The sequence below is a fragment of the Oncorhynchus nerka genome, linkage group LG14, assembly GCF_034236695.1.
Source record: "Oncorhynchus nerka isolate Pitt River linkage group LG14, Oner_Uvic_2.0, whole genome shotgun sequence".
Classification (NCBI taxonomy): domain Eukaryota; kingdom Metazoa; phylum Chordata; class Actinopteri; order Salmoniformes; family Salmonidae; genus Oncorhynchus; species Oncorhynchus nerka.
Genome location: NC_088409.1, coordinates 99,406,188 through 99,423,687, shown reverse-complemented (window position 1 = coordinate 99,423,687; position 17,500 = coordinate 99,406,188). Strand labels below are relative to the sequence as shown.

The window sequence follows — 17,500 nt, the reverse complement described above, 5'->3', positions numbered from 1 at the left end:
ACTCCGACCCCTAACCTTGACCCACATCACATCATAACAACACTCCGACCCCTGACCCCTGACCCTGATCCACAGCACATCATAGCAACCTTCCAAAACACCACACAGAGAGCTAACTATGCTTACTATGTATCCTTCTCTCCTCCAGGCGTGCACATCGAGGCGGAAGAGGAGGAGGAGGAGGTGGACACCTCTCTGAGAGGGCGTCTTGGCCGGTAGGTAACTCTAAGGAGTTGGACCTTTAGCCAAAAGTTTGCCGGTTCGAATCCTAGCACTCTTCTGTTCTCTTCTCAAGTGTGTGTGTGTGTGTGTGATAATAATATAATACTATTGTTATATATTATAATAATAATAATGTTGTATTGTATTATAACATACTGACAATATAATGTTGTATTGTTTTGTATCTCCTTAGGCTGATGGGCAAGGTGAATAACTTGAGGAAGAAAAAGGAGGTGGTGGAGGAGCCAGAAGAGGAGGAGGAGGTCAAACCCAGTAAGAAGACATTCACCACCCTAACCCTAACCTCTAACCCCTAACCTCTAACCTCTAACCTCTAACCCCAAACCCAGTAAGAAGATATTCACCACCCTAACCCCTAACCTCTAACCCCTAACCTCTAACCCAGTTAGAACACATTCACCACCCTAACTTCTAACCTCTAACCTCAAACCCAGTTAGAACACATTCACCACCCTAACCTCTAACCTCTAACCCCTAACCTCTAACCCCTAACCCAGTTAGAACACATTCACCACCCTAACCCCTAACCCCTAACCTCAAAACCCAGGAGGAGGAGGTATAAACCAGTAGGTTAACTCTAGTATACCCCTAACCTCTAACCCAGATCGAACACATTCACCACCCTAACCCCTAACCACAATACCCTAACCCTTATATCCATGAGGTGATCTTTATCTGTCTCTGTGGTTAGAACACAGTCTGGACTTGCTATTTTCACAGCTTCGCACAGTTAAGTGCCTAGTTTAAGTCTGACAGCTCATCAGTTAACCAAGACACAGTAAAAAAATAAGTCATATCTTGTTCATTCACTACAAATCCATGTGTGTCCCTTCCCCCCCAAGGCACTCTCCAGGAGTTGATCTCCCATACCATGATCCACTGGGCCCAAGAGGCCTTCATTCAGAACCCTGAGCTGGTGCGCCTGATGTTCAGCCTGCTCCACAGGCAGTATGATGGGCTGGGAGAGCTGACCAGAGCCCTGCCTAAAGCCTACGCCATCAATGCTATATCTGTCCAGGACACAATGGACTTGTTGGAGTGCTTGGGCCAGATCAGATCTCTGCTCATCGTTCAGATGGGCCCCGAGGAGGAGAGGCTCATGATCCAGAGCATTGGGTACGTCTGGTTACTGTACCTTGAGGGTATGTCTGGTTACTGTACCTTTAGGGTTATGGTTGTTACTGTACCTGGAGGGATATGGTTGTTACTGTACCTGGAGGGATAGGGTGGTTACTGTACCTGGAGGGATAGGGTGGTTATTGTACCTGGAGGGATAGGGTGGTTACTGTACCTGGAGGGATAGGGTGGTTACTGTACCTGGAGGGATAGGGTGGTTACTGTACCTGGAGGGATAGGGGGTTACTGTACCTGGAGGGATAGGGGGGTTACTGTACCTGGAGGGATAGGGTGGTTACTGTACCTTTAGGGATAGGGTGGTTACTGTACCTGGAGGGATAGGGTGGTTACTGTACCTGGAGGGATAGGGTGGTTACTGTACCTTTAGGGATAGGGTGGTTACTGTACCTGGAGGGATAGGGTGGTTACTGTACCTGGAGGGATAGGGGGTTACTGTACCTGGAGGGATAGGGTGGTTACTGTACCTTTAGGGATAGGGTGGTTACTGTACCTGGAGGGATAGGGTGGTTACTGTACCTGGAGGGATAGGGGGGTTACTGTACCTGGAGGGTGTCTGGTTACTGTACCTGGAGGGATAGGGTGGTTACTGTACCTGGAGGGATAGGGTGGTTACTGTACCTTTAGGGATAGGGGGGTTACTGTACCTGGAGGGATAGGGTGGTTACTGTACCTGGAGGGGACCTGGAGGGGTGGTTACTGTACCTGGAGGGATAGGGTGGTTACTGTACCTGGAGGGATAGTGGTGTACCTTTAGGGATGTTACCTACCTGGAGGGATAGGGTGGTTACTGTACCTTTAGGGATAGGGTGGTTACTGTACCTGGAGGGATAGGGTGGTTACTGTACCTGGAGGGATAGGGTGGTTACTGTACCTGGAGGGATAGGGTGGTTACTGTATCTGGAGGGATAGGGTGGTTACTGTACCTGGAGGGATAGGGTGGTTACTGTACCTGGAGGGATAGGGGGGTTACTGTACCTGGAGGGATAGGGGATGGTTACTGTACCTGGAGGGATAGGGTGGTTACTGTACCTGGAGGATAGGGGGTTTACTGTACCTGGAGGGATAGGGTGGTTACTGTACCTGGAGGGATAGGGGGGTTACTGTACCTGGAGGGTGTCTGGTTACTGTACCTGGAGTGATAGGGTGGTTACTGTACCTGGAGGGATATGGTGGTTACTGTACCTTTAGGGATAGGGGGGTTACTGTACCTGGAGGGATAGGGTGGTTACTGTACCTTTAGGGATAGGGTGGTTACTGTACCTGGAGGGATAGGGTGGTTACTGTACCTGGAGGGATAGGGTGGTTACTGTACCTTTAGGGATAGGGTGGTTACTGTACCTGGAGGGATAGGGTGGTTACTGTACCTGGAGGGATAGGGTGGTTACTGTACCTGGAGGGATAGGGTGGTTACTGTACCTTTAGGGATAGGGGGGTTACTGTACCTGGAGGGATAGGGTGGTTACTGTACCTGGAGGGATAGGGTGGTTACTGTACCTGGAGGGATAGGGGGGTTACGGTACCTTGAGGGTGTGTCTGGTTACTGTACCTTGTAAAGGGTAGGCTCATGACCCAGAGCATCGGGCATCACTCAGGTGGCCCACTGATTACCAGGGTCCGGGTCAGTTCCATTTCAATTCAGTGAAATTGAAATTGAATTGTACCCCCAAACCTGGCAACGATTACCGAAAGAAGATCTGGACGCACAGCTGGAACAATTCAACTACGATTATTTTAGTTCATTTAAAAGTCTCTTTGTTGTTGTTGTCTCCTTCTCCAGGAACATCAATGTTTTATTTACTTATTTGTTTGTTTGTTTTCCAGGAACATCATGAACAACAAGGTGTTCTACCAGCACCCTAACCTGATGAGGGCTCTGGGGATGCATGAGACTGTCATGGAGGTGATGGTTAATGTGCTGGGAGGAGGTGGGGATTCCAAGGAGATCCGGTTCCCCCAGATGGTGACCAACTGCTGTCGGTTCCTGTGTTACTTCTGTCGCATCAGCCGTCAGAACCAGAGGTCCATGTTTGATCACCTCAGCTACCTGCTGCAGAACAGCGGCATCGGCCTAGGTACAGTACACTCTGCCTGTCAATCAGAAAACACACAGAGGAACTCTTAACCACTGGTACAGGATCAGTTGTGTTTTCATCCCCCTTAGTGGTGAAGGTTAGGATTGGGGATATGGAAAATCTGAACCAAGATCTGTGTTTAATAAACATTCTCCTGGTCTTCTTGTAGGTATGCGTGGCTCCACCCCTCTGGATGTGGCTGCAGCTTCCTGCATCGACAACAACGAGCTGGCCTTAGCTCTACAGGAGCAGGACTTGGAGAAGGTAACCCCTGACCCTAACCTGCCACCCTGTTTCCCTATTCAACCGGAGGCTGCTGAGGTTCGGTTAGGCTCATAAAAGTGTCTGGAACAGAGAAAATGGAATTGCGTCAATGTATTTGATAGCACTCCACTCTTTCCACCCCAGCCATTACCACGAGCCCGTCCTCCCAAATTAAGGTGCCACCAACCTCCAGTGTCCTATTCCTTATATAGAGCGGGAAGAATGGCGGGATTGGCTGCCGGGATTGGCTGCCGTTTTACAGGCTCCTAACCAATTGTGCTATTTTGTGTGTTTTTCGTTTGCATTGTTTGTACATAATGTTGATGCTATCATCTCTTCTGACCGAAAATAACTTCTGGATATCAGAACAGCGATTACTCACCTCAAACTGGAGAAAGATTTTTTCTTTAATGAGTCTGAAACAAAGAATATAATGCTGCTCCCAGACAAGGCCCAAATCCCCGTCATTCGCATGAAGAAAAGAAGGAGATACAGGAGACGCAGATCAGGGTGCCTTTAATTGACACACAGAGATGCGTACAAGGCTCTCCCTCGCCCTCCATTTGGCTTATCTGACAAAAATTATATCCTCTTGATTCCTGCTTACGGGCAAAAAACTAAAGCAGGAAGTACCAGTGACTCACTCAATACGGAAGTGGTCAGATGATGCGGATGCTACGCTAGGACTGTTTTGTTAGGACTAGCGTAGGACTGTTTTAGCTAGCACTGACTGGAATATGTTCCTGGATTCATCCAATGGCATTGAGGAGTATACCAGAATGCATGAGAGCACCAGCTGTTCTGGACGACTGTGTGATCATGCTCTCCATAGCCGATGTGAGCAAGACCTTTAAACAGGTCAGTATTCACAAGGCCTTGGCCACAGGGCCAGACAAATTACCAGGACGTGTACTCAGAGCATGCGCTGACCAACTGGCAAGTGTCTTCACTGACATTTTCAACCTCTCGCTGACCCAGTCTGTAATACCTACATGTTTTAAACAGATCCCCATAGTCCCTGTGCCCAAGAAAGCCAAGGTAACCTGCCTAAATGACTACGGCCCCGTAGCACTCACGTTGGTAGCCATGAAGTGCTTCGAAAGGCTGGTCATGGCTCACATCAACACCATCATCCTTGAAACCCCTTGGTCCCAATCCAATTTGCATACCGCCCAAACAGATTCACAGATCACACAATCTCAACCGCACTCCACACTGCATTTCTAACCTGGACAAGAGGAATACCTACGTGAGAATGCTGTTCATTGACTACAGCTCAGCATTGAACACCATAGTGACAACAAAGCTCATCACTAAGCTAATGTCCCTGGGACTAAACACCTCCCTCTGCAACTGGATCCTGGACATCCTGACGGGCCGCCCCCCCCAGTTGGTAAGGGTAGGCAACAACACAGCTGCCACTCTGATCCTCAACACAGGGGCCCCTCAGGGGTGTGTACTTAGTCCCCTCCTGTATTCCCTGTTCACCCACCACTGCGTGGCCCCAAGCACGACTCCAACACCATCATTACATTTTCTGACGACACAACAATAACGACGAGACAGCCTATAGAGAGGAGGTCTGAGAGCTGGCAAGTGTGTTGCCAGGACAACAACCTCTCCCTCAACAACGAGACAGCCTATAGAGAGGAGGTCTGAGAGCTGGCAAGTGTGTTGCCAGGACAACAACCTCTCCCTCAACAACGAGACAGCCTATAGAGAGGAGGTCTGAGAGCTGGCAAGTGTGTTGCCAGGACAACAACCTCTCCCTCAACAACGAGACAGCCTATAGAGAGGAGGTCTGAGAGCTGGCAAGTGTGTTGCCAGGACAACAACCTCTCCCTCAACAACGAGACAGCCTATAGAGAGGAGGTCTGAGAGCTGGCAAGTGTAGTGCCAAGACAACAACCTCTCCCTCAACAACGAGACAGCCTATAGAGAGGAGGTCTGAGAGCTGGCAAGTGTAGTGCCAGGACAACAGCCTCTCCCTCAACGTGATGAAGACAAAGGAGCTGATAGTGGACTACAGGAAAAGGAGGACCGAGCACGACTCCATTCACATCGATGGGGCTGTAGTGGAGCAGGTCGAGAGCTTCAAGTTCCTTGGTGTCCACATCACCAACAAACTAACATGTTCCCAAAACACATTAGTGAAGAGGGCACAACAACACCTTTTCCCACTCAGGAGACAGAAAAGATTTGGCATGGGTCCCCAGATCCTCAAAAAGTTATACAGCTGCACCATCGAGAGCATCTTGACCATTTGCATTTTAAGGAAATATTTTCTTAACTCTTATTTTCTTAAAACTGCATTGTTGGTTAAGGGCTTGTAAGTAAGCATGTCACTATGAAGGTCTACCTGTTGTATTCGGCGCATGTGACAAATAACATTTAAATGGATTTGATTTGACCCAAACCCAAACCCTTACTCTAACCCAACAACGAGCTGGCCATGGCTCTGCAGGAGCAGATCCTGGAGTGCAGTCACCCTGAACCCTTATACAGTAGACCCTGGACAGAACACCTCAGTCACCCTGTACCCCTATACAGTAGACCCTGGACAGAACACCTCAGTCACCCTGTACCCCTATAAAGTAGACCCTGGACAGAACACCTCAGTCACCCTGTACCCCTATACAGTAGACCCTGGACAGAACACCTCAGTCACCCTGTACCCCTATACAGTAGACCCTGGATAGAACATCTCAGTCACCCTGTACCCCTATACAGTAGACCCTGGACAGAACACCTCAGTCACCCTGTACCCCTATACAGTAGACCCTGGACAGAACACCTGAGTCACCCTGTACCCCTATACAGTAGACCCTGGACAGAACACCTCAGTCACCCTGTACCCCTATACAGTAGACCCTGGACAGAACACCTCAGTCACCCTGTACCCCTATACAGTAGACCCTGGACAGAACACCTCAGTCACCCTGTACCCCTATACAGTAGACCCTGGACAGAACATCTCAGTCACCCTGTACCCCTATACAGTAGACCCTGGACAGAACACCTCAGTCACCCTGTACCCATATACAGTACACCCTGGACAGAACACCTCAGTCACCCTGTACCCCTATACAGTAGACCCTGGACAGAACATCTCAGTCACCCTGTCAGTCACCCCCCTATACAGTAGACCTGGACAGAACACCTCAGTCACCCTACAGTAGACCCTGGACAGAACACCTCAGTCACCCTGTACCAGTCACCCCTATACAGTAGACCCTGGACAGAACACCTCAGTCACCCTGTACCCCTATACAGTAGACCCTGGACAGAACACCTCAGTCACCCTGTACCCCTATACAGTAGACCCTGGACAGAACACCTCAGTCACCCTGTACCCCTATACAGTAGACCCTGGACAGAACACCTCAGTCACCCTGTACCCCTATACAGTAGACCCTGGACAGAACACAGTCACCCTGTACCCTATACAGTAGACCCTGGACAGAACACCTCAGTCACCCTGTACCCCTATACAGTAGACCCTGGACAGAACACCTCAACATACCCCTCAGTCACCCTGTCACCCCCTATACAGTAGACCCTGGACAGAACACCTCAGTCACCCTGTACCCATATACAGTACACCCTGGACAGAACACCTCAGTCACCCTGTACCCCTATACAGTAGACCCTGGACAGAACATCTCAGTCACCCTGTCCATTGCTCCTGTCTAAGGGCTACCCTGCTAACCCTTACCCCCTCCTACCTGCCCCTCTCTCCAGGTGGTGACTTACCTGGCGGGCTGTGGACTACAGAGCTGTCCCATGCTCCTATCTAAGGGCTACCCTGACATCGGCTGGAATCCCTGTGGGGGAGAGAAATACCTGGACTTCCTGCGCTTTGCTGTCTTTGTCAACGGTCAGCAGCCTGCAACACCTAGCCTGCAACACCTAGCCTGCAACACCTAGCCTGCAACACCTAGCCTCCGACACCTAGCCTGCAACACCTAGCCTGCAACACCTAGCCTCCAACACCTAGCCTGCAACACCTAGCCTGCAACACCTAGCCTCCAACACCTAGCCTCCAACACCTAGCCTCCAACACCTAGCCTGCAACACCTAGCCTCCAACACCTAGCCTCCAACACCTAGCCTGCAACACCTAGCCTGCAACACCTAGCCTGCAACACCTAGCCTGCAACACCTAGCCTCCAACACCTAGCCTGCAACACCTAGCCTCCAACACCTAGCCTGCAACACCTAGCCTCCAACACCTAGCCTCCAACACCTAGCCTCCAACACCTAGCCTCCAACATCTAGCCTCCAACACCTAGCCTGCAACACCTAGCCTGCAACACCTAGCCTGCAACACCTAGCCTCCAACACCTAGCCTCCAACACCTAGCCTGCAACACCTAGCCTGCAACACCTAGCCTGCAACACCTAGCCTCCACCATGGCTGTAGTCTCCACCGTGGCTGTAGTCTCTATGGCTGTAGTCTCTATGGCTGTAGTCTCCACCGTGGCTGTAGTCTCCACCGTGGCTGTAGTCTCTATGGCTGTAGTCTCCACCGTGGCTGTAGTCTCTATGGCTGTAGTCTCCACCATGGCTGTAGTCTCTATGGCTGTAGTCTCTATGGCTGTAGTCTCCACCGTGGCTGTAGTCTCCACCGTGGCTGTAGTCTCCACCATGGCTGTAGTCTCTATGGCTGTAGTCTCCACCATGGCTGTAGTCTCTATGGCTGTAGTCTCCACCATGGCTGTAGTCTCTATGGCTGTAGTCTCCACCGTGGCTGTAGTCTCTATGGCTGTAGTCTCCACCGTGGCTGTAGTCTCTATGGCTGTAGTCTCCACCGTGGCTGTAGTCTCTATGGCTGTAGTCTCCACCGTGGCTGTAGTCTCCACCGAGGCTGTAGTCTCCACCGTGGCTGTAGTCTCCACCGTGGCTGTAGTCTCTATGGCTGTAGTCTCCACCGTGGCTGTAGTCTTTATGGCTGTAGTCTCCACCATGGCTGTAGTCTCTATGGCTGTAGTCTCTATGGCTGTAGTCTCCACCATGGCTGTAGTCTCTATGGCTGTAGTCTCCACCGTGGCTGTAGTCTCTATGGCTGTAGTCTCCACCATGGCTGTAGTCTCTATGGCTGTAGTCTCCACCGTGGCTGTAGTCTCTATGGCTGTAGTCTCCACCGTGGCTGTAGTCTCCACCGAGGCTGTAGTCTCCACCGTGGCTGTAGTCTCCACCGTGGCTGTAGTCTCTATGGCTGTAGTCTCCACCGTGGCTGTAGTCTCCACCATGGCTGTAGTCTCCACCGAGGTTGTAGTCTCCACCATGGCTGTAGTCTCCACCGAGGTTGTAGTCTCCACCGTGGCTGTAGTCTCCACCGAGGTTGTAGTCTCCACCGTGGCCGTTGTCTCCACCGAGGTTGTAGTCTCCACCGTGGCCGTTGTCTCCACCGTGGAGGCGTGCCAGTGTTACAGTGTACCAGTAGTGGTGACACTCACAGTATGTTCTTCTTCTAATCTTTTTTTCTTCCTGTCTGTTCTTACCCTCTACAGGAGAGAGTGTGGAGGAGAATGCCAACGTGGTGGTGCGTCTACTGATTCGTCGGCCAGAGTGTTTTGGCCCCGCCCTGAGAGGAGAGGGGGGTGCTGGTCTGCTGGCGGCAATAGAGGAGGCCATCAAGATCTCAGAGGACCCAGCCAGGGACGGACCTACTGTCAAGAAGGACAGGCGGTTCCCCATGTAAGACTACTGGAGAGCTGTTGTTGTAGTGTTGTTATTGTTCTGTTGTTGTGTTGTTGTTGCGGAGTTGTTGTTGTTGTGTGGTTGTGTTGTTATGTTGTTGTTGTTGTGGTGATACATTTTTGTGTTATTGTGGTGATGTTGTTGTTGTTGTGTTGTTGTTAGTGTTGTTGTGTTGTTGTGGTGTTGTTGTTGGTGTATAGTTGTGTTGTTGTTGTTCTGTTTTTGTCTTGTTTTGTTGGGGTGTTGTTGTTTTGTTGGGGTAAAGTTGTCTTGTTGTTGTGTGTTGTTGTTGTTGTATTGTTTGTTGTTGTTGGGGTATTGTTGTGTTGTTGTTGTTGTTGGGGTATTGTTATGTTGTTGTTGTTGTTGTTGGGGTATTGTTGTGTTGTTGTTGTTGTTGTTGGGGTATTGTTATGTTGTTGTTGTTGTTGGGGTATTGTTGTGTTGTTGTTGTTGTTGGGGTATTGTTCTGTTGTTGTTGTTGTTGTTGGGGTATTGTTGTGTTGTTGTTGTTGTTGTTGGGGTATTGTTATGTTGTTGTTGTTGTTGGGGTATTGTTATGTTGTTGTTGTTGTTGGGGTATTGTTATGTTGTTGTTGTTGTTGGGGTATTGTTGTGTTGTTGTTGTTGTGGTATTGTTATGTTGTTGTTGTTGTTGGGGTATTGTTGTGTTGTTGTTGTTGGGGTATTGGTGTGTTGTTGTTGTTGGGGTATTGTTGTGTTGTTGTTGTTGTTGTTGTTGGGGTATTGTTGTTGTTGTTGTGTTGTTGTTGTTGTTGTTGGGGTATTGGTGGGTGTTGTTGTTGTTGTTGGGGTATTGGTGTGTTGTTGTTGTTGTTGTTGGGGTATTGTTGTGTTGTTGTTGTTGTTGGGGTATTGTTATGTTGTTGTTGTTGTTGGGGTATTGTTGTGTTGTTGTTGTTGGGGTATTGGTGTGTTGTTGTTGTTGGGGTATTGTTGTGTTGTTGTTGTTGTTGGGGTATTGTTGTTGTTGTTGTGTTGTTGTTGTTGTTGGGGTATTGTTGTTGTTGTTGGGGTATTGGTATGTTGTTGTTGTTGTTGGGGTATTGTTGTGTTGTTGTTGTTGTTGGGGTATTGTTGTTGTTGTTGGGGTATTGGTGTGTTGTTGTTGTTGGGGTATTGTTGTTGTTGTTGGGGTGTTGTTGTTGTTGTTGGGGTATTGGTGTGTTGTTGTTGTTGTTGGGGTATTGTTGTTGTTGGGGTATTGGTGTGTTGTTGTTGTGTTGTTGTTGGGGTATTGTTGTTGTATTGTGGTGTGTAGCCGGAGACGGACCTACCGTCAAGAAGGACAGACTCTTCCCTGTGTAATAAAAAGTATATTCTTTAGCATATAAGATGGATGCTTTAGTAAGACTAGAGAGAGAAAAGGTGTTCAGCATGAAAGACAAGAAACGATGGAATAGAAGAAGTGAATGATTTCATGCTTTGGTTCAAGTTTCCTTCCCAATCCACAGTGATTGTATTGATCATGGATTCGATTTGTAAAGAGCTTTAAATAGTAACCGATGGGTCAACTCTCTACATCAACTGTTATGCTAATGATTAATGCTTGTCTGTCTGTCTGTCTGTCTGTCTGTCTGTCTGTCTGTCTGTCTGTCTGTCTGCCTGCCTGCCTGCCTGCCTGCCTGCCTGCCTCGGTGTCTGCCTGCCTGCCTCTGTGTCTGTCTGTCTGTCTGTCTGTCTGTCTGCCTGCCTGCCTGCCTGCCTGCCTGCCTGCCTGCCTCGGTGTCTGCCTGCCTGCCTCTGTGTCTGTCTGTCTGTCTGTCTGTCTGTCTGTCTGTCTGTCTGTCTGTCTGTCTGTCTGTCTGTCTGTCTGTCTGTCTGCCTGTCAGGTTTGGTGGTGAGGAGCAGCAAGAGGAGAACCGCGTCCATCTTGGAAACGCCATCATGTCCTTCTACTCTGCCCTCATCGATCTGCTGGGACGCTGTGCACCTGAGATGCACGTACGTTACGCCGTTTTCTCCACATTTCATAAGCGCTGATTCTGACGTCTGTTTTAACACAAGACCACATGTTACGGTCGTGAACATGAAGGATGCTTAGGATTTACTAGAATCTGTCCGGGGCCTCGTTATATCTCTACCGGAACATAAACCCCTCTCGTTCTGTCTGTCTGTCTGTCTGTATCTCTCTCTATCTCTGTCTGTCTGTCTGTCTGTCTGTCTGTCTGTCTGTCTGTCTGTCTGTCTGTCTGTCTGTCTGTCTGTCTGTCTGTCTGTCTGTCTGTCTGTCTGTCTGTCTGTCTGTCTGTCTGTCTGTCTCCCTCCCTCTCCGTCTCCCTCCCTCCAGTTGATCCAGGCGGGTAAAGGTGAGGCTCTGAGGATCCGGGCTATCCTGAGATCTCTGGTTCCTATAGAAGACCTGGTGGGAGTCATCAGTCTGTCTGTACAGATACCTGACTATGGGAAAGGTACGGCACAAGACATAACAATTATCCATTCCCTCCAGGATTCTCCAAACCTGCAAATCCCCATTTTTTTGCAGGGACAAATCAACAATTCCTTGCATATTATGCCAATGTTGCCAATCCCCAAACCATTCAAAAGCATCAAACAGTCAATATAATGGCATTGAAATGGATTCATCACCGCGCGACCAAAAAGAGGGCTTCAACGAACCACCAGACGTTTATAGTATTATAGTATAGTATAGTATATATATTATAGTATAGTATTGTTGTATCACGTCAACAAACTGTTTCCTTCGTCAAGTGTATTTTCGTGACAAATTGGACAAAATAGTTGCGTATTGCCGTGCAAAATATCAGTATTTAAAAAATTTAAATTAAAAGTAAAAAAAATTGACCCCCTTTTTCTTCCCAATTTCGTGGTATCCATTTTTGTTAGTATCTTACTATCTTCTCTCACCGTTACAACTCCCGTACGGGCTCGGGAGAGACGAAGGTCGAAAGTCATGCGTCCTCCGAAACACAAACCCAACCAATATCGATTGCTTCTTAACACAGCGCACATTCAGCCCGGAAGCCAGCCGCACCAATGTGTCAGAGGAAACACTGTGCACCTAGCGACCTTGGTCAGCGTGCACTGCGCCCGGCCCGCCACAGGAGTCGCTAGTGCGCAATGAGACAAGGATATCCCTGCCGGCCAAACCCTCCCTAACCCGGACGACGCTAGGTCAATTGTGCGTCGCCCCATGGACCTCCCTGTTGCGGTCGGCTGCGACAGAGCCTTGGCTCGAACACAGAGTCTCATTAGACCACTGTGCCACCCGGGAGGCCCAATGTCAGTATTTAAATCACTGCGAAATCCTGGAGGGACTGATTATCACAGATCCCATGCTAATGTTTTGTCCCTTTCAATTGAACAATATCTTTAACCCTTAATCTGCCTCTTTCTCTCCCTCGCTCTCTCTGTCTCGCGCTCTCTCTCTCTCTCTCTCTGTCTCTCTGTCTCTCTGTCTCTCTGTCTCGCTCTCTCTGTCTCTCTTTCTGTCTCTCTCTCTCTCACCCCACTACCACTCAGATGGTCACACCATAGAGCCTAAGATGTCTGCGAGCTTCGTCCCGGACCACAAGGCGTCCATGGTGCTGTTCCTGGACCGTGTGTATGGTATCGACAACCAGGACTTCCTGCTTCATGTTCTGGAGGTGGGCTTCCTGCCAGACATGAGAGCTGCTGCATCCCTGGATACGGTGAGTACTGCCTATAGACTGTAGGGCCAGGAGTTTTCCTAACCAGGTAACTTGAACAGGGAAAAACATATTGGTATGTGTATGTCTCTATTGGAACCTTGGAACCATGTCTCTATTGTCTTGGAATCATGTCTCTATTGTCTTGGAACCATGTCTCTATTGTCTTGGAACCATGTCTCTATTGTCTTGGAACCATGTCTCTATTGGAACCTTGGAACCATGTCTCTATTGTCTTGGAACCATGTCTCTATTGTCTTGGAACCATGTCTCTATTGTCTTGGAACCATGTCTCTATTGTCTTGGAACCATGTCTCTATTGTCTTGGAACCATGTCTCTATCGGAACCTTGGAACCATGTCTCTATTGTCTTGGAACCATGTCTCTATTGTCTTGGAACCATGTCTCTATTGGAACCTTGGAACCATGTCTCTATTGTCTTGGAACCATGTCTCTATTGTCTTGGAACCATGTCTCTATCGGAACCTTGGAACCATGTCTCTATTGTCTTGGAACCATGTCTCTATTGTCTTGGAACCATGTCTCTATCGGAACCTTGGAACCATGTCTCTATTGTCTTGGAACCATGTCTCTATTGTCTTGGAACCATGTCTCTATTTATTATACTAAAGGCTAAACAACGTGAATAACATCTCTCTCCCTCTTTGTCTGTCTGTCTGTCTGTCTGTCTGTCTGTCTGTCTGTCTGTCTGTCTGTCTGTCTGTCTGTCTGTCTGTCTGTCCGTCCCCCTCTAGCTGGCATTCAGCACCACAGAGATGGCTCTGGCTCTGAACCGCTACCTGTGTTCCGCTGTGCTGCCCCTCATCACCAAGTGTGCCCCTCTGTTCGCGGGCACCGACCACCGTGCCATCATGATTGACTCCATGTTGCACACCATCTATAGGCTGTCCCGCGGGCGAGCCCTCACCAAGGCTCAGAGAGACGTCATCGAGGAGTGCCTCATGTCCCTCGTCAAGTACGCGACAACCACAACCCTCTGGCACATCGGTGAATTAAACGTTACCTTTACGAATAATATAATAACTTTTACCTCTGTCCTCTCAGGTACCTTCGACCTTCCATGCTGCAGCATCTGCTGAGGAAGCTGGTGTTTGACGTGCCAATACTCAACGAGTTTGCTAAGATGCCTCTGAAGCTCCTGACCAATCACTATGAGCGTTGTTGGAAGTACTACTGCCTGCCTAACGGTTGGGCCAACTTTGGGGCGTCGTCAGAGGAGGAGCTGCACCTGTCGCGGAAACTCTTCTGGGGAATCTTCGAGTCTCTGGCGCACAAGGTCAGAACAATACACATGACTGTACTGTATGCAGTGTATCATTATAAACGGGGTAGTTTGTGTCCTGGAAGACGTTGTATTACTTGGCACTTCCTGTGACTTCGCTCTCACTTTCACTCCCCTTCTCCCTCTACCTCCCTCTCCCACTCTCCTTCTCCCTCTACCTCCCTCTCCCACTCCCCTTCTCCCTCTACATCCTTCTCCCTCTACCTCATTCTCCCTCTACCTCCCTCTCCCACTACCCTTCTCCCTCTACCTCCCTCTCCATCTCCTTCTTTCCCTCTCAATCTGTTCTAGAAATTCGATGCCGAGCTGTTTAAGATCGCCATGCCATGTATCTGTGCCATCGCTGGCGCCATCCCCCCTGACTATGTGGACGCCAGCTACTCCTCCAACACGGAGAAGAAGGCTTCGGTGGACGCCGAGGGGAACTTTGACCCCAAACCCGTGGAGACCACCAAGTGAGAATGGGATGGGGGTCGTCGGCAGTCTGGAGATTGGGAGTTTTCCTGATCACGTGAGACCTGTCCAGGAGAAACTCCAGGCCCTAGTTTAAGGCCATAAGGCCAGTTTTTTTTCCCTGATTTAAATTCACCTGGTGTGGAAAACCCTTGAAGCTATATTTACACAGTAGAGTGGTTAGCAGGTTAGCAGTGTGTTAGCAGGTTAGCAGGTTAGCAGTGTGTTAGCAGGTTAGCAGTGTGTTAGCAGGTTAGCAGTGTGTTAGCAGGTTAGCAGGGTGTTAGCAGGTTAGCAGTGTGTCTCACGCAGCGATAACTCTCCACCTGTTTTGTTCTTCTCAGCACCATTATCCCAGAGAAGCTGGATGGCTTCATCAATAAGTATGCAGAACACACTCACGACAAGTGGGCCTTCGAAAAGGTTCGTTGACTCCTCACCTCTCTTTCATCCTGCGTCTACGACACATCTACATCACCACTCCCCTTCTCCCTCCCACTCCCCTTCTCCCTCCCTCTCCCCTCCTCCCTCCCTCTACCTCCATCTCCCACTCCCCTTCTCCCTCCCTCTACCTCCCTCTCCCACTCCCCTTCTCCCTCCCTCTCCCCTTCTCCCTCCCTCTACCTCCCTCTCCCACTCCCCTTCTCCCTCCCTCTACCTCCCTCTCCCTCCCCTTCTCCCTCCCTCTACCTCCCTCTCCCACTCCCCTTCTCCCTCTACCTCCCTCTCCCAATCCCCTTCTCCCTCCCTCTCCCCTTCTCCCTCCCTCTACCTTCCTCTCCCACTCCCCTTCTCCCTCCCTCTCCCCTTCTCCCTCCCTCTACCTCCCTCTCCCACTCCCCTTCTCCCTCCCTCTCCCCTTCTCCCTCCCTCTACCTCCCTCTCCCACTCCCCTTCTCCCTCCCTCTACCTCCCTCTCCCACTCCCCTTCTCCCTCCCTCTCCCCTTCTCCCTCCCTCTACCTCCCTCTCCCACTCCCCTTCTCCCTCCCTCTACCTCCCTCTCCCACTCCCCTTCTCCCTCCCTCTCCCCTTCTCCCTCCCTCTCCCCTTCTCCCTCCCTCTACCTCCCTCTCCCACTCCCCTTCTCCCTCCCTCTCCCCTTCTCCCTCCCTCTACCTCCCTCTCCCCTTCTCCCTCCCTCTACCTCTCCTCTCCCCTTCTCCCTCCCTCTCCCCTTCTCCCTCCCTCTACCTCCCTCTCCCACTCCCCTTCTCCCTCCCTCTACCTCCCTCTCCCACTCCCCTTCTCCCTCTACCTCCCTCTCCCACTCCCCTTCTCCCTCCCTCTCCCCTTCTCCCTCCCTCTACCTCCCTCTCCCACTCCCCTTCTCCCTCCCTCTCCCCTTCTCCATCCCTCTACCTCCCTCTCCCACTCCCCTTCTCCCTCCCTCTCCCCTTCTCCCTCCCTCTACCTCCCTCTCCCACTCCCCTTCTCCCTCCCTCTACCTCCCTCTCCCACTCCCCTTCTCCCTCCCTCTCCCCTTCTCCCTCCCTCTACCTCCCTCTCCCACTCCCCCCTTCTCCCTCCCTCTACCTCCCTCTCCCACTCCCCTTCTCCCTCCCTCTCCCTTTCTCCCTCCCTCTACCTCCCTCTCCCCTTCTCCCTCCCTCTACCTCTCCTCTCCCCTTCTCCCTCCCTCTCCCCTTCTCCCTCCCTCTACCTCCCTCTCCCACTCCCCTTCTCCCTCCCTCTCCCCTTCTCCCTCCCTCTACCTCCCTCTCCCACTCCCCTTCTCCCTCCCTCTACCTCCCTCTCCCACTCCCCTTCTCCCTCCCTCTCCCCTTCTCCCTCCCTCTACCTCCCTCTCCCCTTCTCCCTCCCTCTACCTCCCTCTCCCACTCCCCTTCTCCCTCCCTCTCCCCTTCTCCCTCCCTCTACCTCCCTCTCCCACTCCCCTTCTCCCTCCCTCTCCCCTTCTCCCTCCCACTCCCCTTCTCCCTCCCTCTACCTCCCTCTCCCCTTCTCCCTCCCCTTCTCCCTCCCTCTCCCCTTCTCCCTCCCTCTACCTCCCCTCCCTCTCCCTCTCCCTCTCCCTCTCCCTCTCCCCTTCTCCCTCTCTCTACCTCCCTCTCCCACTCTACCTCACCGATGGAGATCTGGAGACTTCAGGGAGAAACTCGTTTTTTTGTTGTTGAGTATACTGATGCTTTTATGTATCTGCTCTCAGATCCAGAACAACTGGTCGTACGGAGAGGTGCTGGATGAAAACGCCAAGACACACCCTATGCTGCGTCCCTACAAGACCTTCTCCGAGAAGGACAAGGAGATCTACCGCTGGCCCATCAAGGAGTCCGTTAAGGCCATGCTGGCCTGGGAGTGGACGATGGAGAAGGCTCAAGCAGGGGAGGGAGAGAAGGTGGAGCTGAAGACCTCCACACGGAAGATCTCCCAGACTGCTCAGGCGACCTATGACCCCAGCCATGGCTACAGCCCTTCGCCTGTGGACATCACTGCCATGGCGCTGTCCAGAGAGCTGCAGGTAAGGAACAAACTGGAAACTGGAACTCTAGTCGATGGTAGAACTCTAGTCGATGGTGGAACTCTAGTCGATGGTGGAACTCTAGTCGATGGTGGAACTCTAGTCGATGGTAGAACTCTAGTCGATGGTGGAACTCTAGTCGATGGTGGAACTCTAGTTGATGGTGGAACTCTAG

The 17,500-nt window shown here is 50.8% G+C and overlaps 1 protein-coding gene across 1 annotated transcript in view; it reads left to right on the top strand.

The window, feature by feature from the left end:
- ryr1b (ryanodine receptor 1b (skeletal)) overlaps positions 1 to 17,500 on the top strand; it is a 287,373-nt gene that overhangs the window by 119,459 nt on the left and 150,414 nt on the right. The window contains 15 exon segments of the mRNA XM_065027242.1: positions 149 to 215; positions 416 to 495; positions 1,086 to 1,359; positions 3,202 to 3,452; positions 3,622 to 3,716; positions 7,458 to 7,593; positions 9,228 to 9,414; positions 11,271 to 11,382; positions 11,729 to 11,849; positions 12,922 to 13,091; positions 13,844 to 14,064; positions 14,154 to 14,385; positions 14,683 to 14,846; positions 15,189 to 15,267; positions 17,014 to 17,325. Coding sequence (XP_064883314.1) covers positions 149 to 215; positions 416 to 495; positions 1,086 to 1,359; positions 3,202 to 3,452; positions 3,622 to 3,716; positions 7,458 to 7,593; positions 9,228 to 9,414; positions 11,271 to 11,382; positions 11,729 to 11,849; positions 12,922 to 13,091; positions 13,844 to 14,064; positions 14,154 to 14,385; positions 14,683 to 14,846; positions 15,189 to 15,267; positions 17,014 to 17,325 — 2,501 coding nt within the window.